A 24,562-nucleotide genomic window follows, 5' to 3' on the forward strand; every position below is an offset into this window, starting at 1 on the left:
AAGTCAATGAATAACTTCAACATGTGCGCTACCGGTAACAGGTAAAATATCCAAGCGGTAATCAATAACACGCGACAGATTCTCCAATATTTGTTGTGTGACTCCTTCAACTGCCTTTCTGATGCGCTGTCGCAAGGTCACAAGGATTGGAACTGGTGTTGCATAACAAAGATCCTTAACATACTCCCAAAGAAAAAAAGTCTAGGGGTGTAATGTCCGATGACCTCAGGGACCATGGGATTGGACCATCTCTGCCAATCCAGCGATTCGGGAATTCTCGATGAAGACAATTGCGAACATCACGAGACCAATGAGAGGGCGGCTCCGTCCTGTTGAAAGATAACATTTGGTTGCATCTCCTGTAGCTGGAGAATGGCATAATTATTGAGCATGTCTAAGTACATATTTCCATTAATTTCTTTTTCAAGAAAGAAGAAAGGGGAAACATTCGATCATTCATTAGTCCACACCACACACTGAGTTTTCGACTTGCTCGAATGTGTTCTCTTATGGCATGTGGGTTTTCAGATCCCCAGATTCTTACATTGTATCTTTTGACTACTCCACTCACGTGAAATGTTGTCTCATCAGAGAAACAAACACGCTGCAAAAAAGCATTATCCTCATCGATGCGGTTCAAAATAAGGTTAGCAAATTCTTCACGCATTGGACGATCATCAGGCTTTATCTCCTGGACAATTTGGACTTTGTACGCAAACAATTTGAAACGTTTTCGTACCACTTTGTGGACTGTACTCCTTGGCGTTTGAAGTTCTAGTGAAGCTCCTCTGATTGACTTCTGCGGTGACCGGGTGAAGGCAGTTTGAACTGCTTCAACTGTCTCCTCGGAAACCGATGGTCTGCCACTGCTTGTACCCTTATGAACTGAACCTGTTTCTGAAAACGTTGTCTTCCATGACTTAATGAGCTTGAGATCAGGCGAGTTCTTTCCATACTGTGCCCTAAACATTCTCTGCAGTGTAACTGGAGATTTTGTTTCTGCTAGCCACAGAACACTTTGGGCTTTTTCCTGTACTGAAGCCATTTTTAAAGAAAATCAGCAGCGCTCCTGGTGGCAAAAGAAGTATACTGAAGATACTAGTATGGAAACTTAAAAATTCCAGAAATGTTCAAAGACCAGTTGTGTTGTGTTTTATGCTTTAATAACAAAATTTCATTTTCTCATTAAAAGTCTTCTTTCATCCAAAGCTTTTGCACCACGTAAATAAATAGAAATTTATTTCCATGATTTCCATCACGCTATATACGAGCACTCATGCGTAGCTGTTTGAGACTGACCAGATTAGCTAACATGAAAACAAAAAAAAGATAATTTAGACTGAAGTAACTTCATTTTGCACCAGCGGATTTTGGTTATTGGAATGAATGATTTAAGTATATGAAAAAAATAAAATAATTAATCGTTGTATTATTGCTCTTTATATAAAGTGAAGTAATTATCTGAATTAATGTATTTTTGGTCCTGCATCGTCTTCGTTTTATGAAAAATAACGACATATTTTAAATATATTATAAATCATGTTAAATATATTGCACCATTAGGTAACAAGGACTTTTCATGCGTCCATCCTGAGAAATCTATAAAAGTTCCATGAAACATTGTACTACGGTATCCAGGATAAATAAAAAATAAGAAAAAAAAAGGTTCAAGTTCCGAAATGAATTGGAATGCTGTGATGTAGAGCACTCAATTATGTATAAGGAAAAAAACAAACAAACAGAGGTGATAAAAGGGTATATTAACTCTTCTTATCAGGGGATTGGGCTAAAGTTCTCATATCTGTAGTTAAGCGTTTGAGCCCGGAAATGACAAATTAAACAGAATAATAAAAAGTGTAAGAGAAAAGTGGGTACCATTTCCTAAAAACATTTGTCCTTTTTCGACGCTGCATACTGTTCCACACATAAGAAATCTTTGCTCCTTATGTCTACTTATCGTTCATCAATTTCTCAATAGTGTGGTCACATTACATTTAAGACGCTAATGTTAAAGATTCTATTGTTAGTAGGTGTATTGTGTTAAGCTGCTATTCTTATTCTAACTCAATCCAATTGAGGAAAAAAGTACGGAAACGGAATTCTCTCACACAGAAAGAGACAATTGCTGCGACATTATATGAGGAGAGATATCAGCGACAGGTGGGAATTCGTAGTCCGAGAATTCGTGATATACACAAATAAGAGAAAATGAAAGACTAACCTTGATATGAGCAGAGAGAAAGGGGATTGTCAGGAAGAGAAGGCAGATGCAGAAAGCAAATCTCAGTATAGAGAAAAGACATTGGCAGAGCGCGAGATAGAACGACAAAGACACGAATGCAGCGCGCGCGCACACACCCTTCCCTGATGAAAACAGTCCCATCTGTCTGGGGAAGGATTCTAAAAATGATGTCGGGTTTTCAAAGTGTGTTCCGAGATTTTCTCCTTTCTGTCCGATTACCAAGCGTTTCGCTACCGTATGGTGATGAGGGCTCCGAAAGGGGAAGTTCACTTACCCCATAAAGGTTTAGTAACCCCCTCCTTTCTTCCCCCGAAATTGTAGTCAGCCAAGGACGACCATTCGAGGTTGTTTAAAAAAAAAAAAAAAAAAAAAAAACCTGGGTGAGTGCCTGGAGTTGAGGGCACGAACGAAGAAGGATTAAAAGGAGGGCCACAAAGGGGACAGCGTGCGAGGTAAGGAAAGGTGAAAGGCAGAAGACTGATGAAGTAAAAAAATTGAAGAAAAAATGGAGCAAAAAATAAAAGGGGAAGAAGTGAAAAAAGACAGGAAGGTAAGAGGGTAGGGTAGGGGAAGGATGGCGAAAAAACCAATGAGTTTGGATGTACTCGTGAGGCCTGCAGATCCCTTGAACCTTTTGCACACGGTGAAAGAGTGGCTGGTTATTTTAATTTTCCAGTAGTCTGATGACGATCTGATTGAGCTCCAAAACTTGTGGGAACCCAGTTGATCATGAGGTAAGTGACAGTACTAAAACAACCCTTCCAGTGGCTTGTATCTTATGTTACTAATCTCTAGAGTTGGGTTAATGTTGAGGGGGGGGGGGACAGAGATGGCAGAAACCAAAGTTGATTATATCATATCGCAAGGCACTATAAATTCATAATGTAGGCTTCACTTGAGATTAGGACTGTTGCATTTTGAAGTCTTTCAACGATTTCTTGTGATTTTTTTTTAAAATATAACTGTCATTATATACTTCAGGTAGCCGAATCAACCTCCTGAGCACTTATATGTAGATAAATATTTATAATTATAAGTTACACTCAAAATTAAATGCTTTTTGGTGTGTGTGATCAGTTTTGTCATTTGGACATGCTGATTAAAAGTCCTGAAGCCAGCAAGAATTCTCTGCCTGCAAATATGATATGCTTAACTATAATATAACGCCTCCTGTGGATCATAAACTTCTTTTCTTGCTTCTAAAATAACAAATCTTATTTTCATTATTCTGTAGATTGAATTGAATATGACTATTGACTAAATTTCCATTTAGCCAATATTCAATAGATATCCATGATCAATAGCTATGCATATTGTGCACTGTATATGTGCAGAAATGAAAAACAAATGTCAGGAGACATTTATTTTTCATTTGTATGTGACAGAAAAAGAGGGAAAGAAAAAATATCAGAAGTAAGTAGTTTTAACTTAGACAAAAATATATATGATACGCAAGTGTTTATTTTATTAAAACATGAAACAATTCTCTTGTGTTCTTGTCTTGAAATTGGCACTATCCTTTATTATACACTGTGGCTTCTGGAGAGAGAGAGAGAGAGTCATGGAGGGTGTGGTCTAGCGGTCATTCGAAGACTGACCATCAACGTTTTATATTTAGACAGTAAATTTTCATGTATAATTATATCCGTGGTGAATCCCATCTAAATGAGAAAATGACGAATCGCATTCGATTTTCCCAATTCATCATTTTCTCAATATTCATCGAATAATGAACCAGTTCATATTCTGCAATAAGCATATTCTATAATCATCCACGAAAGTAATTAGAAAATTCCTTAGTTGTTTTCAAAAGTTATCCAATGGCATTTCGTCCCCTTTATGGGATTGAGGCAATGTTCCCAAGTCCAAAGAACACTCCTGGAACTAACCAAGAATTTGTCTTCTACTAAATGAATCTGCAGCCCGGAGCATCAGTTTTCTGACCTTTAGCATTGTTAACGAGCACGGAGCCACTTAATAGCTTTAACAGTCGTCCGTATCGAACTATGTCACGCAACGCGTCTCCAATCCTCACCCCTTCTTTGACGTCAGGATTGCATGACGATCCTTTCCATCCTTGAAGGCCTACAGCATGACACGAGGGTTTATATAATAGGCTTGTCCGCAAACCTTTAAACCGAATAACACTTCCCCTGCTTGGTTACTATGCTTCGTAAAGTGCCGGCATACTGGTGTTTGTGCATGCCACGAGTCCCTTTATTAGCGTTGGTTTAGTGCAGAAAGGGGTAACGACAGCTTTTATTGCGGTAACAAAGGGGTGAGAGAGTGAACGAGCGGATTTTTTTTTCCCTAAAGTACCCTGTCTAAAAGCCCACGTTGGAATCAATCATGGAGGAACTTGCGTGGTCTTCTTCCTTTCATTATAATTGGGAACGACTTTTCAAGTGATTTACCCACTTTTCTCTTCTCCCCTTCTCCTGCCCTATTTATTTAGCAAGACGCGTGCACAGTTTTTGCCCTTGAGCTATTTCGCTTTTCGATATTTGCAATTTTAAATAGTTTGATCGAGACAGTTCTGATTAGTAACAAAAGATTATTAATTAATTGTTTTACTTAATAAATTTTCCCACATCGCAAATTCCTCTTCTTTTTTTGTGTCTTTCTTTCTTTCAGCTGCATAAGATTAACTTCAGGATTTTAAGGTAACAAAAACTGATATTTTGAAAGTGGACTGGGTTGATTGGAATTACAGCTGAAACCGTTAAGGCCAGTCTGGTAGTTCCATGTGTTCTCCGACTGGTTTGTCTATTTGAGTGATAAACTCCGATTTTCCAAAAGAAAAATTTTACTTCCGTATAAGACCATATAACTCACCTTCGATTAAAAGGTCCTTTATAAAGATTCCTTGCTAGGATTCGAACCTATTCTTTCTAACGAAAGGGCAAACGTAGCACATAGTCATCCTTGCGACTACGCACTACGGATCTTTTGAGAATCTGGACAATATTTACATCTCTCTCTCTAAAGCGACTTCAGTATTTTAGAACCTACCGTATTTATTAGAACCAGACTGGCTTATGAATTACTATTAATGTGAGTATGAACTGTTCTTAATGTTTCATCTATACTGCATTTCAAAACATATTCTTACAAATTTGCTTCTCGATATTAGCTGTTATTATTCCTTGTCAGACTCATTCGTTTGCAGTAACGTTTGTAAAGGAGTTTTCTAAGATCTGTTTGTGCGTTTCAGAAGCCAATGGTATGCGTGATGGCAAATCTCGCTATTGTAGCTTACGGCAAAGCATGTCATCATTTGATGAAGCTCTTCAACTAGCAACGGTATTCGAGTTTAAGATATTTCCTTCTCAGTAGGCACCTTATCAGAAGTCAAAGCTGTTCAGCTATGAGGACAATGTATTAAAAAGGGCGCTTTTCAAAGAGTAAAAGAATTAATCGCATCCCATTCTTTATACTACAGGTGAGTTAGCATTTGTTCCCAATTTGATAGATGTATATTTCAGTCCTCAAAAATATTCAGGAATAAATAGAAATATGCATTCCACTCACAAAGGCTGAAAATCTATCTTATATTTGTTTTACTCGCTTATTTTGAGTAAAATAAGTGACTTAAAAGTTTATAATCCGCCATTCCTCCTCTAAAGACCAAACATGGTGTGTTTTTCCAATCCACTTCAATCCTCTAGTCAACTATTGCGATTATCAAACCGAATGAGTCAGGTGATTTGGAATTACAGCCAACGCCATTAAGCTATTAGGATAGTTTATTGTTCTAGCCCGTTTGCCCATTTTGGGATGGAGAACCCTGTCACTTTGAGAACTACTAATTCATCTTCAGTTGAAAAGCCGATATAAATATTCTTCGTTTTAAAAGGGGTTCGAACTAAGATCTGTCCAACCAAAGGGCATCATCGATACTGACCGAAACAAGGAGGCTCATACAAGGCAATGAAAGTCGTGTACTCCGTACTACCTGAAGACATTCCCGAAAAATGCTCCAGTGAAATTCGAACCCAGTCCTGTTGGCTGAAGTTGTCGTTCTTTTCATTTAGGAGTATACTGAAGTAACTAAAGCTATGGGCTAGTGTACTATTTATTGTGTGTTAATGACATTTATTCTTCTAACCATTGCTTTTTTTTTTCTTCCAGTTGACAAAAAATAAATAAATAAAAAACCGAGTTTCTGTGCTTTTCCATTTCCTTACGAGATCGAATAACTCACCTTCAGCTTGAAAAGCTTTGTAAAAGTTTTCGCCATGAAAGAGAGTTGCACTGCGCCCTTTCCAACCAAATGGAATCGTTTATACTGACTGAGTTACGGAGGATTGCGTTCGTGGGGTAGTGGAGACTATCCGCTTAGTCGTCCCATTTCAATTTTGATTTCTCAATTCTTTGACTGGGTGGACCTGGATTATGTAGACGATTTTGTGTGTTATCCTCAAACCCAAATGACCGAACTGCCTGAAGATGCTATTGGAAATTAATCTGGCGAGGAACTGCCTAACAAATGATTTTTTTTCCACATTCTGAAAAGTAAGCAAGCTTATTATTACATGTATGTCATATTCTGAAATTCAGAAAGTACATATTTTGTATTCATCCGGCTATCCTAAAGGACAGAAAGGAGGGGGAAAAGAAGAAAGAAATGTAGGGAAGCATTTCGGAAAAGATATTACTCCTAGAAGAGAAAGTAGTCCTTCCTATATACTCGTATCTTCTCTGGTTAATGAGTTTATTGAATCCACTGATAGTAATAATTTTTAATCAGTCCATTATTCAGCGTGAAGGATTCGTGTTTATTCTGAATGAATGCAATGAAAAATATTGTCACTGCATCCGTGTAAAATGTTTGCATTTCGGTCCTGTTAAATCTGCCCAGATGAAAGTTATTATTACCTACGAAAGTCGTTATATTTTGCCCCTGTTTGTACAATCGTTCATCAGCATCAAATAGTTTAATATTTAGCAAAAGTGTCTAAAATCAAATCTAGATATTTAAAAAAATATAAATTAAATTATGCTCGATTATATTTTGGTCATGAATGTCGTATGAGCAGGTATGGCATCATCTTATTTAGCCACTTACTCTTATTTGAAATATATTTTTTTTTTATCTGTCAATGGCATACGCGGTCTGATATCTTGCAGGTGAAAAAAATTCACCATCCCTATCCGGTAATAGCTAACTCACCTTTAGTCGAAAAGCTACTATAAAATATTCTCATAATCACATCCAGTCTTTTCAACCAAAGAGCGTCGACGCTCTCAGTTGAGCTCTGAAAAAATTCTAAAGTTAATTTTAACCATAGAAGCTGAACTTGCCTTAGAATTGTATTACAAGAGACCGAAGTGATACGCGGTGGTTTCACCTTTCCATTTTTCAACTAAATAAGTGATACATGATGCTCAAGTTTTGCCACAAATAGCACTAGTAAATTTATGGCTACCCAATGTAGCCTACTCTGATCGTATGTTGCAAGGGTGTTTTACTCAGTCTGGGTTTACGCCTTCCTTGTGCTATTTGTCGTAATCATCCTTATGACATTTGGATAAATTCTACGCTTAATAATAATTGGGTGACTATAGCATGTGCGAAAGATTGCTGAAGACGCGACATCTTAATTAGGCATTGCGAAGACTGCGTAAACCGTCATTACCATTACTCACATTCGTTCTCTTTTCTTAGAATCCCTGAGTGGAATAAATAAGAAGTAGAGGTGTTTTTTGCGTTTAGAATTGATGCAAATGGTCAAATTTACCTTTTCGACATCCATCTTGTGCATTGCCAAGTAATTAATCGGTAATCATAAATCTAGCGGGAAAAATCTCATGACAAGAATATTTACCCTTTAGGCAGCGTCGTTATATTTCTTGGTTGTTGCAGTTGTGATTAAGACGAATTCCTCTCCAGTTTGAGAACAAACGACACTGATTAGTGCCACAGATTTTGCAGCTCCTTGTGCGTAACTTTGATATCTTCATCTTTCCATTAACCTGTTAGGCTCAGTCAGTGGCCTATCATGGCAAAGTAGAACTTAAGCAATGCTGTGATAGAACAGTTAATCCTATCTGTACAGTCAGCTTGTTTTATCAAATGCATGTACTTTCTGGGCGAGATGTCTGTCTTGCTTACGTGATGATGATAAGCTAACTTGCCTTCATTTGAAAAGTCCAATAAGAGTTTGGTTCACATTCCAGATGAGATTCGAATTCAGGTCCTTCCAGTCAAAGAACATCATCATCATTACACTGAACCACGGGGAGGGAATTAGTAACTACATACATTGCCACTGAATGTCTCCATGATTAAGTGGTTTTGCTACAAGTCACGTGGGAGTGTTCTCTTAATGCTATAGGAACAGCATGTTCCGTTGGTCGGCAAATCGAATTCAGTCCAGGACGCGAGGAACATTTATAAAGTTTCGAGTGAAGTGAGTAAGAAAATCTCATACGAAGGTAGAAGAGTTTTCCTATCAGGATCTCTCTTTTCCGAATAATCGACAAATTGGCAAACACAGGTTACAAACATGATGAATTTGTTTCGCGGACTTAGTCATCTTTTTGTCCTACTAAACAACCGCGGACAATAAGTCAGCGTTGAAATCCTGTTGCCGGAAAGAGAGAGAGAGAGGTGTGTGGGTGGGGGGAGAAAGATTCTAAGCTATTTATAAGCAGATTTTGTTCCGTTCCGGATTAGTGGCTATAGTCAAAAGCATTCTGAGTGTCCTAACTGTATTCAAATTGCTTATGTGCAAATTTAGAATCCACAGCGAGCAAAGATACAACAGACTCATGATCCGTGCCGTGTCATTAATTCTAAACAACACGGTCCAAAGCACAGCCCTTTAAGTCCGGTACCAAACTCGTCTGCAAAATGGATAAACCTGCCTGAGAAAACAAACAGATGACAATATAGCACACCGAACTTCGATGATAATTTGAACTTATGACGTCATTTTAAAAATATTTGGTACTTTTTATGCACTTTTTTACAACTGTGTTTTTTAATGTACGTGAGCAAAGCATTTGTACGCTGCACTTGACTACGAAGAGTTGTGAAAGTAGTGTTCAACTTTGCAATATAACAACACAAAACAGTCTATGCTATTATGTTAAGGGTTCATAATAAAATGGGTCAGGGAAGGAACAAAGTGGTGCACTTGAAGCGAGATTAGTTTTTCTGTAGTCACGTCATGACAGTGAGTGGCTGATAATCCTCACTATGGGGTGTGCTATTCTAATAGCTTATTTGGAAGTCGATATTGCGATAACAGGGCTGATTATTTGGTTGCGGGTCTCAAATTTGAGAGCAACGGAGCCTGAAAGTTTCAAATCCATCACTGTCCCCCATTAAGTCGTTTTTTGCAATAAAACATACTGACCAGATACAAAATAACCACCGGAAACAATAAACATGGAACTTGCATTGCTTTCCTTAACACTCTGAAACTTGAGTTTTTGTTGCGCGGAAACAGCTCATAATGAACACACAACACACTGCTACACATACAACAGACTCATGATAAGCGCCGTCCGTGTCGTTAATTCTAAGCAATCCAAAATAGAGCCCTTCAAGTCCGGTACCAAACTGGTCCGTTAATGCTGCTTTTGTATGTGCGGTAGAATCTGAAGCGAAATCGCAAGCATTGGAAATCTATAATAAGTCTCGTGAAAGAAAAAATACTAACATCAGCTCCGTAATAAACTTTATCATTTTTAAAATTAAATAACTTTAAATTTAAGACGTTCTATTTCTCCCAATATTCCACATTTGTTTTCATGATGATTCTGCGAGAAGTGAAGTTTGTCTTTTATTATAATTCATGTGATTCTTAGACATTTAAGAAATCTAGGAGAATGCCTGAGGTCTCAGGTCTATATCATGCAGATATTTAGGATTGCGAAAAACATTATAGCATGAAGGCAAGAAGTTTCTTCACAAAGAAGTGATCCTATGTCTTAATTTGATTAGCTCGAAAAATCAATTGGTAAAATTCATTTATCTCTGGTCTGGTTGTGTCGTTCCTCGAGTTAAAGGCTTTCTTCAGAAAGAATAGAGAGAATTTTCTTATACAGTAATGAACGGAAAATTTTAACGCATTGGTTTTATTATAAAATCAATTATTTTTAAATTTTTAAAATGCTTGTAATTTTGGTTGAGAGAGAGAGACGAGAGAAAAGTGCCCGGATTTCCTATAAATTTCTAAATACCCCCCCCCAAATGCTGTTTTTTTTTTTTTTTTTTCACTCTACTATTGGCTGATTTGGAGCTTTCCTAAATACTGGATGGTATCGTTAAGTATATTTCCATTCGTCGTCTTGACTAATAGTTTGTTGTACTGTCTAAAAAAGTTCAAGATAAAATTGCTTTCTACCTATTATAAAGGTAGAACGTCTAAACAGGAGCTTATTCTCTCTCCGCCCCTCCCCGAAAGATCTTTGCGTAAGTTTTGAAGTTGTGAGAAAACTGTTTCAAGTAATATCATGAAAAGTATCGAAATAGAATATTTTTGTGGATTATGGATAGTTGTCTCAAACCTCTTTGGCCTGGAGAAGTTCGCACTGCAGTGTGGACTATCAGTGAATTTTGTGCATCTGTCTGTTCTTTTTGCTTTATTTGCTAAATGACAAAAGTCCAACATATGTCTCGCGTATCGATTAAAACTTCCATGTTCTGATGGCCGTTTGAGTTTGGAATCTTTGCTGAAGGCTTCGCAGCTCCTAAAGATGTCAAGTCTCATATGGAGGTGGCAGCGATTTTATTTTCCCGCATGGATGGTATTGTTTTTCCTATAAAAGAAACAAGCAAAGTGTTCAGAACAAGAAGTCAGTTAACAGATATACTGTTAACTGAGTCTTAATTGTTGAGCAGCAACTGAAAAAAAAATCCAAAGTTTTCGTAAGAAACACGAATCCACTGAAATGCATGTCGTTTTCTTTGACATTTTCGTCTTATTTTTCGTAGCTCCGATAACATATTCTCATAGATTTCTATTCATACAGGCACCGAGAGACCTTGTCAAATAATTACCTTTTTGCTGCTTTACAAATTTAATTGCTTCTTCAAGGTCTTCATTGGATTGCGAAACGATTAACACAAGTGATTGAAAAGGCATAGTTCTTCAGTTACATTTTCGGTTGTTTTGTCCTTATGCTAGCTGCAGACAGGATGCCTTCGAAAAATGAGACGGTGTAAGATGTTTGCTGATCTTCTTATCTCCCAAATCTCAGCAATAAGCATTCGTTGGATTCCCCTAATCTTTAACAGCGTCTTGGTCTGAAAAGAACAAACAATTCAGACAAAAGGTTTTATATCTCTTTCAATATATCTTCCCAACTTCTTTCAATAGCGAAGTTTCTATCTTTCTTTCATAACTTAAAAACTATTATAGAATCACAGGCACCGAAAGGTAACTTGACTGCATGCTTCACTCTTTAAGCGAAGTTATGCGCTTCACTGGTGAAGAAATGTTTTTACTTTTTTTTGTTTCATCACAATCGCTTCATTCGTTCTTGAGTTGGCATATACGAACGGCAGACACGAAGAAGCTGATAGCCGCTGTTCGTTTGCGAATGCGTCTAAAGCATGCGTAAGAAAGATGAAGATATTTTTTAATAAACTAGGTTAGAAGTGGTTGACCATAAGAAATCTGATTGTTTCTCCAGATTATTTCACCCGTTCAATAGTAGAAGCCTTTTTATTACAGCCAACTAAAGTCGCAGTTTTAAAAAGATTAGAGGATTTAGTATATTTAACTAATTATGGGTGGGCAAACTTTTTTCTTTTAATATATTTTCTTCTTCTCTTTTCCATCATCTATGTGGATGATGATGAGGCCGAATGAACTCTTTCCACTTCTGTCTGTCCCTGGAGAGTCCGAATCTGTCCAGTTTGGTGTCGCTTGTTGGGATTTAGTTTTGTGGCCCTCTTATTTTACATAATCCGAAAACCCGACTGTGGAGACCAAATACCGAATTTTTAAAGCCACTTCAGGCTTACAATAAGCTAGGCAGTGGTCTGGTCTCACACCGGATGATGAAATTCATCTCTCATATAAACATTAATCCAGACGATTGAATTCGAACTTGCAGACCGTTAGTTCGAAAGCGGGGTACTCTATCCCCCGTGGGTTAACCACGCAAGCTGCTTGATTGTCCGAGTGGAACTGTTTTTCTGAATGATTCGCGTGTAATCGCAAATATCGTTATGAATACATATTTAATCATTAGAAATATCTCTATAATTTTCCGTTATGATATGAGTCTGATATGAGTACCGCTGCAGATAAATCAATCTATAGACTGTGCGCGCGCACCTTTTATTTTTGCTCAAGTATGAAATCGAGTTTCTTTTTTTTTAATGTTATGTTTCGCAACAGCTTGTAAACATAGACTAATCGCATTGTCACTAAAAACATCACTAAAAATAGTGATGCAAAATTATAAGAAATATGCTGAGGAAAAATAATTTCTATGACGATTAAATCTTAAAGTTTAGAATTGAAAGAGTGGGATTGCTGTGATAACAAATGTGATCATTGTGCAAGAATAACACGGCATTTTTGTTCAATGAACTACGTTCACGGTAGCATTTCTTAATGATTGCAATCAGTTATATATAGGTTTGTATAGATGGTTGCATGTGTTTGCTAAAAGGAATCAAATGTGAGGGGGACTGTGTGGTGTTTTCCCGTTAAACGCCTTGTGGTCCTAGTGCTCAGAACATGGATTAAGAAACAACAAACAAGATCGCAGAGAGTGATAGAGGAAGGAAAGAAAGAACGATTGAGTGGTCCAGTAGATTACGCCAAAACAAAGGCGATGTGATGTGTATTTAAATTTTGTACTTACTGCATGCTCTAAAGAGGGAAGAAATACGAATCTTGATGAGAAAACTGGTTTTTCATTTTGGATCATTTCAAAGTTCCTGGTCTAGATCAGCAGTTTCTGGGTGTAAACTTGTGGGTAATCAAATATTGACAGCACTATCTGTATGACATTAAATATACATCAAAAATAGTTTCATAATTTTAAAAATAGTTTCAACGGCTAAAGCTTCCTTTAGCCGTTGTTTAGCCACAAGAAATTAACATTTATGTTCTTTTACTAAAATAAATTTTCATTTTTCTAAGCTGTTCATTATGTTTCAACTCTTTTTAAACCGTAAATCATACACGTATAAAAATTCCACTGTGTATATTCTAAATAATAAGTGAATTTAAATTATGCGACAAATAATTTTTTATTTGTCGACAGCTGAAAAAAAAAGAATTTTTTTTCCAGCTATTTCTCCTTTCTCAATGACTGGGATCCGTATTTCTTTGACTCTATTTAATTTGTTTGAAATTAACGACGAAGCAACCAGGCTGTTATGACGGGATGAAAAACCAAAGTTTTCGAGAGGGAAAAACCCTGACACTACAGCCGTGTGAGAACGACTACCTCATCTTCTTTTGAAAAGTCCTTACAAAGCTTCTTCGCTTCCCTAGACGAGATTCAAACAGCCGGGTCTTTCCACCAGAATAAATGTTGCGTGGTCCTCTTTGCACTGAATGCTCCAAAAGTTATGGTTACCTTGAGCTAGCGCGGAATAATGATTGTGGCGACATTATTCTTCTCTAAGACATTGTTTGCTCTTGCGCAAATCCAGAGCGATAAACAGCAATACATAATTAGCTTTAAAATGCATATATAGTAAAACAATTCTGGATTAGAGAAGTTTTGTATTGGACAATTGCTTGGCGCATTTGAAAATCCTTGGTTTCGAACCATCTAGAACTTTTTAGCTGAAGGATTTGGACAAACACTGATAGTTTTTTAATGAAACCCAGGTTTTTGCTTCTGCAAAATAGACCAGTTGAATGGTGAATATCCACAATCCGCAAACACAGGAGACCAGCTAATGATAAGTAACTCTGTATCGATGTTTTTTCTAAAGAATTTAATTCGGTTCTGTATTTAGAGTTCCCACTTCTGTTTCACTAAAAAATAAAACAGTGCCAAAGCAACTTTGCTAAACAGAGGGTTAAACCATTGAGTAACATCCGTCATTATGATAATATTGACGGTGTTACTCAAAGATGGCATGGATTAAAGCGCATGTAAAGAGTTTAATTTATTATATAAATGCATATAATTAAATCGAGATGATTCAGCTGCAGTTTTTCAAATTCAAATTGTCTGTGCACAGTGGCGCTTTCCAGTATGATGCTTTAAATAAATAAAAACGATAACCTCTCTGGTCGATTTTTTTGCTTATTATTTATTTATTTGAATTCTAAATAGTATAAGGCAACTTTTAATTTGTATGCGTGTTGAAGAAATTAAAACTTTTTGATTTCACGCTTGTAATAGGATTTTCCCATCTCCAGGGACACCCCCCCCGTATGGGAATTTTTGTTTCATTTCTGGCTGCAATGTCTGACAAATTGTATTCTCCAAGCACGTTTCAGAATACGTTAGTTTCTGTGAAAGAAAGCTTTCGCCTTCTGCGAAATTGGTTGAAAAGACTTAAAGTTCTCGTATAATGGATGGAACTGAAATATAAAAAAAAGAAGCATTCATTGAATTTCAAGCTTATATTTGAAAAGAAATGGAAGAACAGTCCTTGAGGATTTTGTGCGTGGTTATGAGCGCGTGCATTATTAGAAGAGTTGCGTTCATAATGTGAAATTTAAAATTTCAGTTAATACGAGAAAATAACTTTTGCTTTAGGAAGAATCTGTTGTGTTATTCTTTGCTGGAAGGGAGACCCGAAGCTGCATCGACTTTCGTATTTTCACCACATAACACCAAATTCATGGTAAAAGAGTGCCTGCACTATTTCGGAATAAGAACATAGTGGGGAAATCCCCTTTCGTTAATGAAATGAATAACTGATGTTTACAACTTGTCGGGTTAGCGTGTGATCAATTTACTGCAGACAAATACGAATTAAAACTAAGTCTGCTATTTTGTTTAAAAAATACAAGAAACCGAGATTAAAATTAACCATTCATTCAAATAATTGTTAAGAAAATTGAACAGACAAATAATATTGTTTAGGAATGTTGACTGAGAAGCTTATGATAAATCGTACTTCTACAGTTTTATCATGGCCTTCTACTATGATTCTAACAGCAATCGAAAAAAAAAAAAAAAATGTGAGTTGCACATACCCGTTGCCCTTAACTGGGATAATCACAGTGAACAAAAATTAAAACCTACATATCATGATGCAGTTAAGGTGAATAGTAAAAGTAAATATCATGCCGTTGAGGTTATTGATGAGTGTGTATCGTATTATAGTATACACTGATAAGACCTCAACTCTAATCCCGATAAAATTTCCCATAAAGGAAATTTTTTCGGGATTACCCTTAAAAATAGGCAGGCACAGACACTTCGCGTTCTTTGCACGAATGTCTGCTGCCTATCAACTTAAAGAAAGAAATGAAGGTGAATGTCTTTAAGAAAAAAATTATAATAATTTATAATGGAAGCTCCTGGTATTATTATTACTTGACACCTCCAAGTAGCCTCAGGACAGATTGCAGAGGGCCACCCCAAACTGGAATGTCACGCTAGTTCGTCCAACAATAGTAAGTAAACTAGTGGGTAAATCGAAGAGAGAGAATGATTCATGAATCACATTATCACAAAACTCAAACAGAGCCTGCTTAGAATAGCAGAATTTGTGGTCATAGCCAATAGAGGATCTCCACGCTATTGAGGTGCGTGCGAAATACTGCTGTCCCAGATTAGGTCATCAGCTTAGTGTGTGTGTGTGTGTGTGTGTGTGTGTATGTGTTTACTGTCAATGTTTGCTTGGTACTATTAGCATGGAGATATTAATGGATAACGTATTGTACTCCTTGTTCTGTCATTATTGCATATTGGACTCCATACGTAATAATATTATTTAGTTGAGTGTGCAGAGTTCTTAGTTTTTATTAGCCTTTTTTGTGCGTTCTAACTGTATACTTTTTTAACGTTTACTGTGTACAGTACTTATTTGTATTGTTGTACGCTTATTTATTATGCATTTATTTGTTTTTATAAATTGTATTATTTGTATTTGTACATTATTTTTATTATTTTTATTTTAAAGCCATTTTCGCTATCATACGCTTTATGGAAAAATCAATAAAATACATATTTCGAAATACGATCCAGTTTGCGAATAACATAATAGATAGACTGAAATAAAAAAAGAAGCATTCATTGAATTTCAAGCGTATATTTGAAAAGAAATTCCAAATATGAAGCTTATGCTTTATTACACAAGCTTCAAATATCAGGAGCTCGGTCCTAAGACATCAAGGTTAGTTTGTTGTCGAGAAGGCCATTTATTACATTGCAAGATCCATTCATTTTAATACGCATTTAGCAAAAAATTATGGCTAATAGCATCTGAACTGTCTGTTTATATCACTTTGCGAGAAAATAATTGAAAAGCTACGCAATCTGCCAATGCCGACTTCAGTTCCTCTTCACCACGCCAATTGATTCTCAAACTGTTCTTAGAATGAGGAGTAAGACCATTATGAACATCAGCGGTTTACCTTATATTAAATCATCAATAGCCAATGTACTGATCCATGATAAATGAAATTCATCTGGATAAACTGACTGAACTAACTGTAATAGCAAGAAGAGTTTCGCCCTCTTTTACCAAACATGCTTCCACATTCTCCCGTCTGTCTCTTGTTTTATTTCCAATGGAGACAGGAAGGACCGTGGGGTTATAAGATCCACTTTTTAAAAGTAGCGCATTAACGAAAAATACCGAGATAAGCTCATGGTTTTAAAATAGGTTTGCAATTTAGAGCTATGCAGAATTTTAATTAGATTTGAACAAACACACACAACAGGATAGGGTTGGAAATGGGGTTTCATTTAGCAGTTTCTATATGATCTTATGGAATAACATCATATAGAACAAAATTTAATAAAGTCTAAAAAAATAATTTAATGAAGACACTAATAACGTAAATTAATGAGAGAGAATGTTGCCAATTGAACCAATCTTAAGCAACAAATGCACATAAAGACTTTCATACTATTCAACATGATCTTCAAAATTTTAGACATTCAGTGTAGATTTTACAAATGACTCTGATTTACTCTGATATTGCTGAGGGGATACTTTTCAGACATCTCTTCAGATACTCTTTAAAGTATTTAAGAATGTTACATACTAATTATGATAAAGCAGCGAATAGACTAAAATATGTTAAATGAAATAAAAAATAAACAGGGTATTAAGCTTTATTTGTCATGAACCACCAACAATGATTAGAAGATATGTGCTCTTTTTCTAGACGATAGATGGCGCTGTACAGCTGAAGTATTCCTGGGGTTTCATAAGAAGAACATGAAAAAAAAAAAACGGTACTCACCTGCGAGATTCCTAAGAAAGGTTGCTTAAAAATTACGCGAAGTTGGTTGTAGTTGCAACGCAATATCCGCCTAATACCAGTTGCCCCCCCCCACACACACCCCGGTTTCTCTTATAGAAACAGCGACCAAAAGAACCTCCCAACCTAAACCTTCATCAAAACATGATCGGTTACCTAATCTTTCTTCTTACCGTTGTTGTTGTTCTTATGGCAATAAATTGAAGACTTTTTTTTTTTCTGTTAGAGAAAATACTGCCGCCTACTGGTGATTGCCTGCAGTCTAGAAATGAGGCCATTGGGTTCGTTAGCCTTGCTTGCCGGGTAAGTCTCTGGCCTCATATAACTTTCCCTTGTTGGCGGCGATTTCGTTAGCCATAAAGTTGAAGTCGTGGGAACGCAACTTGGGCCTCTCGTGTTCTGAGCAGCCCTTGTCTGTTTACTTCATTTTATCTCTCTCATCCGTGCACAAGGGGGAACGATGGATGACGCACTTCGACTTCCTAAAGTTGCGGATAGACCTTTTTTTATTTTTCAAAGGGCACAGATGTTGTTTTTCATCACCTTCCCTTTGTAGTCCCTTTCTATTTAGCAGCCTTTATAGGCTCCTTTCAGTCAAGATATTGGCACTTGCTCGCCCTTTATTGTTATGTTCGTATAATTGTATTGTAGACTAGAAAAGGTGCCAAATATATCTTTATAGTATAATTGTTCTGAAAAGCGATAAAAACTGGCTTCTTCAAAGGACCGTGATATGTTGTTTTTCCTATGACATTTCTTCTAAATGACTTGAAGACCTTCTTTGCTATTCTTTTCTAATTTTGATTCTTGCTCATTAATGACTTCCCATGAACAAGTCGCAATCATTCAAGGGATAAATCTGTGCTCGTGCATTGCTCAGACTGAGTCAAGAATGACTGGAGTCGGTGATACGCTCATAATCATCCCCCCCCACACCTAAACAATATGAAAGCATGCGCGCTAACATGCACACACAAAAACGTCTCTCCACTGTCTGTTTCTATACTTGCCAGAAACCCCCTCCCACGTAGCGCAGTGGGTAGCGACAACGCCCTTTTGTTGTAAAGACTTTAGGGTTCGATTTCCATCCCAGTACGAGAAGAGAATGTTTGAGGCTTTCAGCTAAAGGTGATGCAGCCCGAGGATACTGGTTCTTCATACTTGGAACTTGTGGTTTTCCAACACCGATGATATGGGAACTGTCTGAAGAACCAGATTTTACAAACGACAGCACCCTCACTTCATAGCTGTGGTTGTTGTCTTGGAATAACCTCACAAATTCTACAGCAAGTGATTGATATGAATTTCCTAACAGCTCATTAAGAATTGCACAGCTGTGAATAGAGGGGGAGGGGGAAATTATTATCCATTATGCTAATGTCTTAATATTAAGGTAGTCCCATAATAGAACCGTCATTATGTTAAATATGCGTTTCATGCAGGGATCCATGTAAAATGTACTAAAATTAAATTTGGAATACACACACTGCTTGGAAAGAAGTCAACGGACATCCTCATGGGTAAGGTGCATCGTGCTATGTAACGGTCATGTTTGTAGCAGGTACAAATCGGAGGAATATGATGTTCCGAAGTCATTGCAACCATGTCCGGGTGAAATGGCTGCGAAAAGGGAAATGACGGAGTTTGAAATAGACGTTGTGATAGGATGCCTTGTTGCGGGCCTATCTGTTCAGCAAATTGTTGACAAATTGGACCATCCCAGATCAACAATCGGTGATACCATACTGAAATTGAATCGCAGGCAGTCAGCTGCAAGTGCGACCTGCAGTGGACGACTCGCCACACTTACCAAATGTGACTGTAGGGTGCTACGAAGGATAATATGTAAATACCGTCATTCATCGGCAGACACGTTGAATGCGGAGTTCCGGGCATCGACTGGAACACAAATCTGCAAACAAATCATTCAGAACCGAGACGCAACACGGTTTTCCATCTTAGGACCGGAATATGCAAGCCTCGCATTACTGAAACAACATGCAGCGTCGTCTTCATTTGTGCAAAGAGCGTGAACAGTGGGACATGGAAGCTTCGAAAGCTGTGCTATAGAGCGACGAATCACACTAGACCCTCTACCGATGAGCAGTCCAGGATCTTATTATATGCCTACAGGAAGAATAGTCCAAAATTGCCACTGATCGCTATCGTACGCTTGTGGAAAATGTGGCCTCGTAGGATTGCTGCAGTCATCGCAACGAAAGGAGATCCTATATCTTATTAAGGTGAGGAACAGCCATGTTGCTCACCTTATGGTTGGTTCCTCACTATGGTATCCGTTAACTTGTGAAACAGAATCTGTTTACGATTCTGTTTCACAAGTCTTGATCTTGAAATACGTCTTGATCGTCTACGATGAATCAGACTAACTAGTGAATTAAATGAGTTCGCTGACACGTAAGACATGTTGCATCCTCCAACATTTGTTTTATATTCCCCTCCTCCCTTCATTTTAATTGCACGGAATTATGTTACTTTACTTTAAAAGCCAATTGCAATAATTTCGTGGGAGTTTATTCGATGATGTTACAAGATATGACTGAAACATAAAATGCAAAGTCTTGGGAAACTATTTTAAAAATAGTATTTTTATATTACAAAAGAATGGATGTTGCTTCAAGGCAGATAATTTGAGTAATTTTAAGCCATAATAAATGGCTGCAAAATAAGTCATTCACATTACCTTAATGTGGGTTGAGAAATTTGATCTTTACTTTTGGAAGGAAAATAATAATAATAATAATACATTCTGAATGGGATTAATTTGAGGCGTTTGTTTTCTTAGCATACTGCCGGGCAGTGGTTGTTGAGTATACGATATTCTACGTGAAGTACAGTTTACTGTACTTCATGTAAAGTGCAGCAGTGACGTGCATTGAAAAATAACCCAAAATCCCATCACTATCTACCCTTTGGAGCAAAGCGTAGATAGTGATGAGGATAGAGGTTCCACTGAAGGGCTGTTTTACAGGCCAGCTCTAATATACACGTTAGAGCGACCTCATGTTCTAATATGCAACCCTATTTTGTTTTTTTAATGCATTCATTGTTGTTTACAGTGAGTTCTGTTTCCTCAACTATATTACAGGGCATGCTTAAGGTCATTACAGAAACTTAGCTGAATCAGTACTTTATTGCATTCCATTCTTGTTTAGTTTTAGGTAATAATTTAAGCCAGCACCTCCTCCTTAACAAATCTTCTCTTACCCCATTTCAGACTTAACGGGTCTGTCGGCCATCTATCGCACAATACAGGAAGTAAACATCGACCGGTGGAACTTGTGTTTCGAAATATTAGCGTGTCATGCAACGGGAAACAGATCCTGAGGGATATCAACGGTCTCGTGCGACCTGGAGAAGTCCTAGCGGTTATGGGGCCCAGCGGTAAGTATTGGCCAGGAGAACAGGAAGTTTTATTAAAAATAGGTAGCAAAGGATGGTTGTTGGAAGCAACACGCGGAACAAGGATACTTTTTTAGAGAAGGATGGCTCATTAAAAAAAAAGCAGTTCACATAATTCTTTATCATTTAATTAAAAATAAACGTTATAGCCAATTTAGAAAGCGCATGTGCGTGTAAATCTGAGTATATATGATACATAAATTTTAATAAATTTAATCAATCATTATCCACTTACCTTTTTTTTGTTTTTGTCTACTATCAAATTGTTTCCGTGTTTTAACTCAGCTTGAGCTAAAATATGTATACATGAGAAACAGCAAACAGTGTTTGCTGTTTTTCATAAGTATTGTTTGTAATCAATAAAATGGTCAAAGCAAGAATGGAAAATGATATTCAGTATATTTGTGGAAGTCTCACAGTACGCATGTTGTTTCTTGAACAGTTCGGAATACAATACAAATTAAAGTGTAAGTTACTTAACGCAAATATTCAGTGTTTAGAAAAGTAATGTTTTATTGCCATTCAGAATACAACGAACATTGTTTTTAATAAACAGGAAATAAATTATTCCAGATAGTTAATTATAGTGATTTATTTAATCTCATTTTCCGTTAGATTAAATGTCGTGTTGCAGCTAAGTAACTTGGATTTTCATAAATTTAATTCTGATAATAACAGGACGCATAATTCTATCTTCTGCTCTATTTTTTTTTTTTTAATAAAAAGGATAAAACTCTCGCCCCGCAAGAGATCAACTAATTCACATTCTCTTCAGTTGAAAAGTCTAAAAAGGAGATACTAACCCAAATAAACGGAGGTATTGGAATGCGTTATCTTTTTTATAACTACTTTATAACATGACTTTTTACTATTACGTACACACACTGTTCCAAAATTAAATGACATATATTACTATTAATTTTGAAATGAATTTATCGAAGTTATTTTCGAACAGCGTCAGATACATGATCGTATTTATCTCTGGTATTGCAAATATTGAGGGATTAAACATATGAACCCGCAATATTCAAAGAGTTGTTTGAACCTGACTTCTTTCTATCATATTAACTTGATAATCTCTTTCTTTTTTGCAGAAATGCCTTCGTGGGACTTTGTCCGTTACGTACGAAGTCCGAAATTTTTAAGGCTTGATCTGTGAAGTCAAAGGAAACACTCCCCCCCCCCCCTCCTCCAAAGAGTATCAGAACAGAAAAAATTAATAACACGTGCTTTAGTATTTATGTATTATGTAGTGATAGAAGTGAAAACTAATTCTACTTTAATTTTTCATTTCGGATATAATGGCTTTCGATATAACCGAGGCTGATTATTTATTTTCAGTCGTTGCTAATGACATCGTGAATACCCTAACATTTTGTTAGTTAAAATTGCCTTTTTAAAATATTTTTATACTATTCTGCTTTGAGCATTTTCTCTCTTTTTTTGAGTAGTTCGCAAACATACTTTAGGTCTCAATTATTTTAGGTAAGGGATTGTGATATGTTACTGTCAAAAGAGGTTTCAAAAATGAAATAAAGCAAAGACTGTTATTTTAAAACCCGTTTGGTCTAAGATTAGTATAATAATAATATTGTTTTCAGTGAGCAGCTGCGCGTATCTATAGGACAAAATAAATATTCCTACAGATTTCAGATAATTTAGGCTAATTAACTGTGGTTGTTTGGCCATCAAAAAAAAAAAAAAAACAGTCACATCAGCCTCTAATTTCGAGTACTTCTTTGAGACAAGTTATTTATCTGAATTTGTTATTCGCAAGTTTCTTTAAATAAGTTGCGATCAGAATTTTCATTTCTTACCAATGCTGAATGTGAGGGATGTTTTAACTCTAGAAAGACTTTGATCAAATCCGTCAGTTTAAAGATATGAAAATCAAGATGCACACTGAATATCTTTTCAAATAGGATACATAAAATGGTACCACGAATATAGAAGAATTAAAGCACGTGACATAATGTAAATCTCTTTAAGCCTCTATGTCAAGTAATTAAAACGCGCACCAACAAACTATGTTGCTGCAGTTTCAGTGCCAGATGGCATCGAAACACCAATATTAAGTGAAGCAGAATGAAGTACAACTGTACACAATACTCCATTCGATAATTTTATTTATCATATTATTAAAATAACGGAGTACAGTTCGATTAATGAAATCTCTGTAAACTAATTAGATATATTAATAAGCATGCTTCATAAATTTCTATGCATAGTAAATAACCTAAATAAATATGCAAAAGTATTTAGATCTGCTTTCGACACATTTGGCAACCACCATTAAGTGATGATATTGATTAGCAACTGTTGGCTGATATGAAAAATGCAAAATATGAATTTGTCGCATGTGAATAATTAGTGTGAGAAATTTTTTTAAAAAAAAGTGCAACAAATCTCTAATAGTATTCCCCTATATATTTATGCCAAAAGATCGTGCATAATTTCATAATTTTTCTGACCTAATTTAGTGGGCCTCATTTTGATGTCTGTCAGGTAAAAGACCCAGTTCGCTTCTTTTCAAAAAGTAATTTGTTTATTGCATGATATCTGGGATATCTTGACATAAATATATATTTATGATAATTTTCCAGTTCTCCCAAATTACGTTTTCTTTATCAGCTCGGTAGGTGGCAAGTTCATCTTAAGTGAGCTTTATTTACCTTCTTAATATTTAAAATAATTTTAATATTATGATGGACGATGCCGTGATTTGTCACTGTCATTCGGACAGAGATCATCATTATATTTAAACGCATGACTAGTCAGCAACACGATGATAGATACTAATTGGGAAAAAAAAATGTTGCTTTAGGAAAATTTAGACTACGCTCTTAGGAAACTCTTATATTTTTCACCAATGTTAATAATTAAAATAGGACGCCTCCATGTTTAAAAGATTGTAGACATTTAGTTTATTGCTTTTTAATAATACGTTTCTCTGAATGATATATAAAATAAATGTTAGTACTTTGAAATGAAATTTTGAATGTTTCGCTAAATCACTTTTTATATACCAAAGAGGACATCGCATTCAGCTTGGAAATTTAAGACGGGTTTTTTCCTTGGTGCGCCAGTGCATATCGATGTGCAATGGAAATTTGGTATTGGAAGTAAGTGCTTGCTGGAAATTAGTGCAAAAACAAAACTTTTAGGACAGAGTAATTAATAAGATTAATTGATTCAATCCTGTCAACTTATGTACTTAAATTTCATCATTGAAAGTAATGTGAATGCATATTTTTCGGTCTTTTTCAATTTCACTTTTAAAACTGAGCAACCTACAAATGATTTTATTATCTGCAATATTGTGACATCACAAATTCCCAGATATCAAGTAATAACATAAAAATTTCTTAAATATTATTAGTGTACGAGGGTAGTCTGAAAAGTTCTTGACTTAACAATAAAAAAAAAAACAATTTATAATTTAAAACTTATTGTTTTTCAACATAATCTCCCTTAAGACTAATACATTTATTCCAGCGATGCTCCAGCACCATTATCCCGC

At 36.2% G+C, this 24,562-nt stretch overlaps 1 protein-coding gene across 1 annotated transcript in view; it reads left to right on the top strand.

The window, feature by feature from the left end:
* LOC150105389 (uncharacterized) overlaps window positions 1–24,562 on the top strand; it is a 243,796-nt gene that overhangs the window by 49,073 nt on the left and 170,161 nt on the right. The window contains exon 4 of the mRNA XM_090393946.1: window positions 20,858–21,024. Within this exon, the coding sequence (XP_090250072.1) occupies window positions 20,858–21,024 (167 nt within the window). The remainder of the gene's footprint in view (window positions 1–20,857; window positions 21,025–24,562) is intronic.

This window comes from Typopeltis vanoorti, chromosome 6 (genome assembly GCF_054136105.1).
Source record: "Typopeltis vanoorti isolate ZY-2024b chromosome 6, IOZ_Tvanoo_1.0, whole genome shotgun sequence".
Classification (NCBI taxonomy): Eukaryota; Metazoa; Arthropoda; class Arachnida; order Uropygi; family Thelyphonidae; genus Typopeltis; species Typopeltis vanoorti.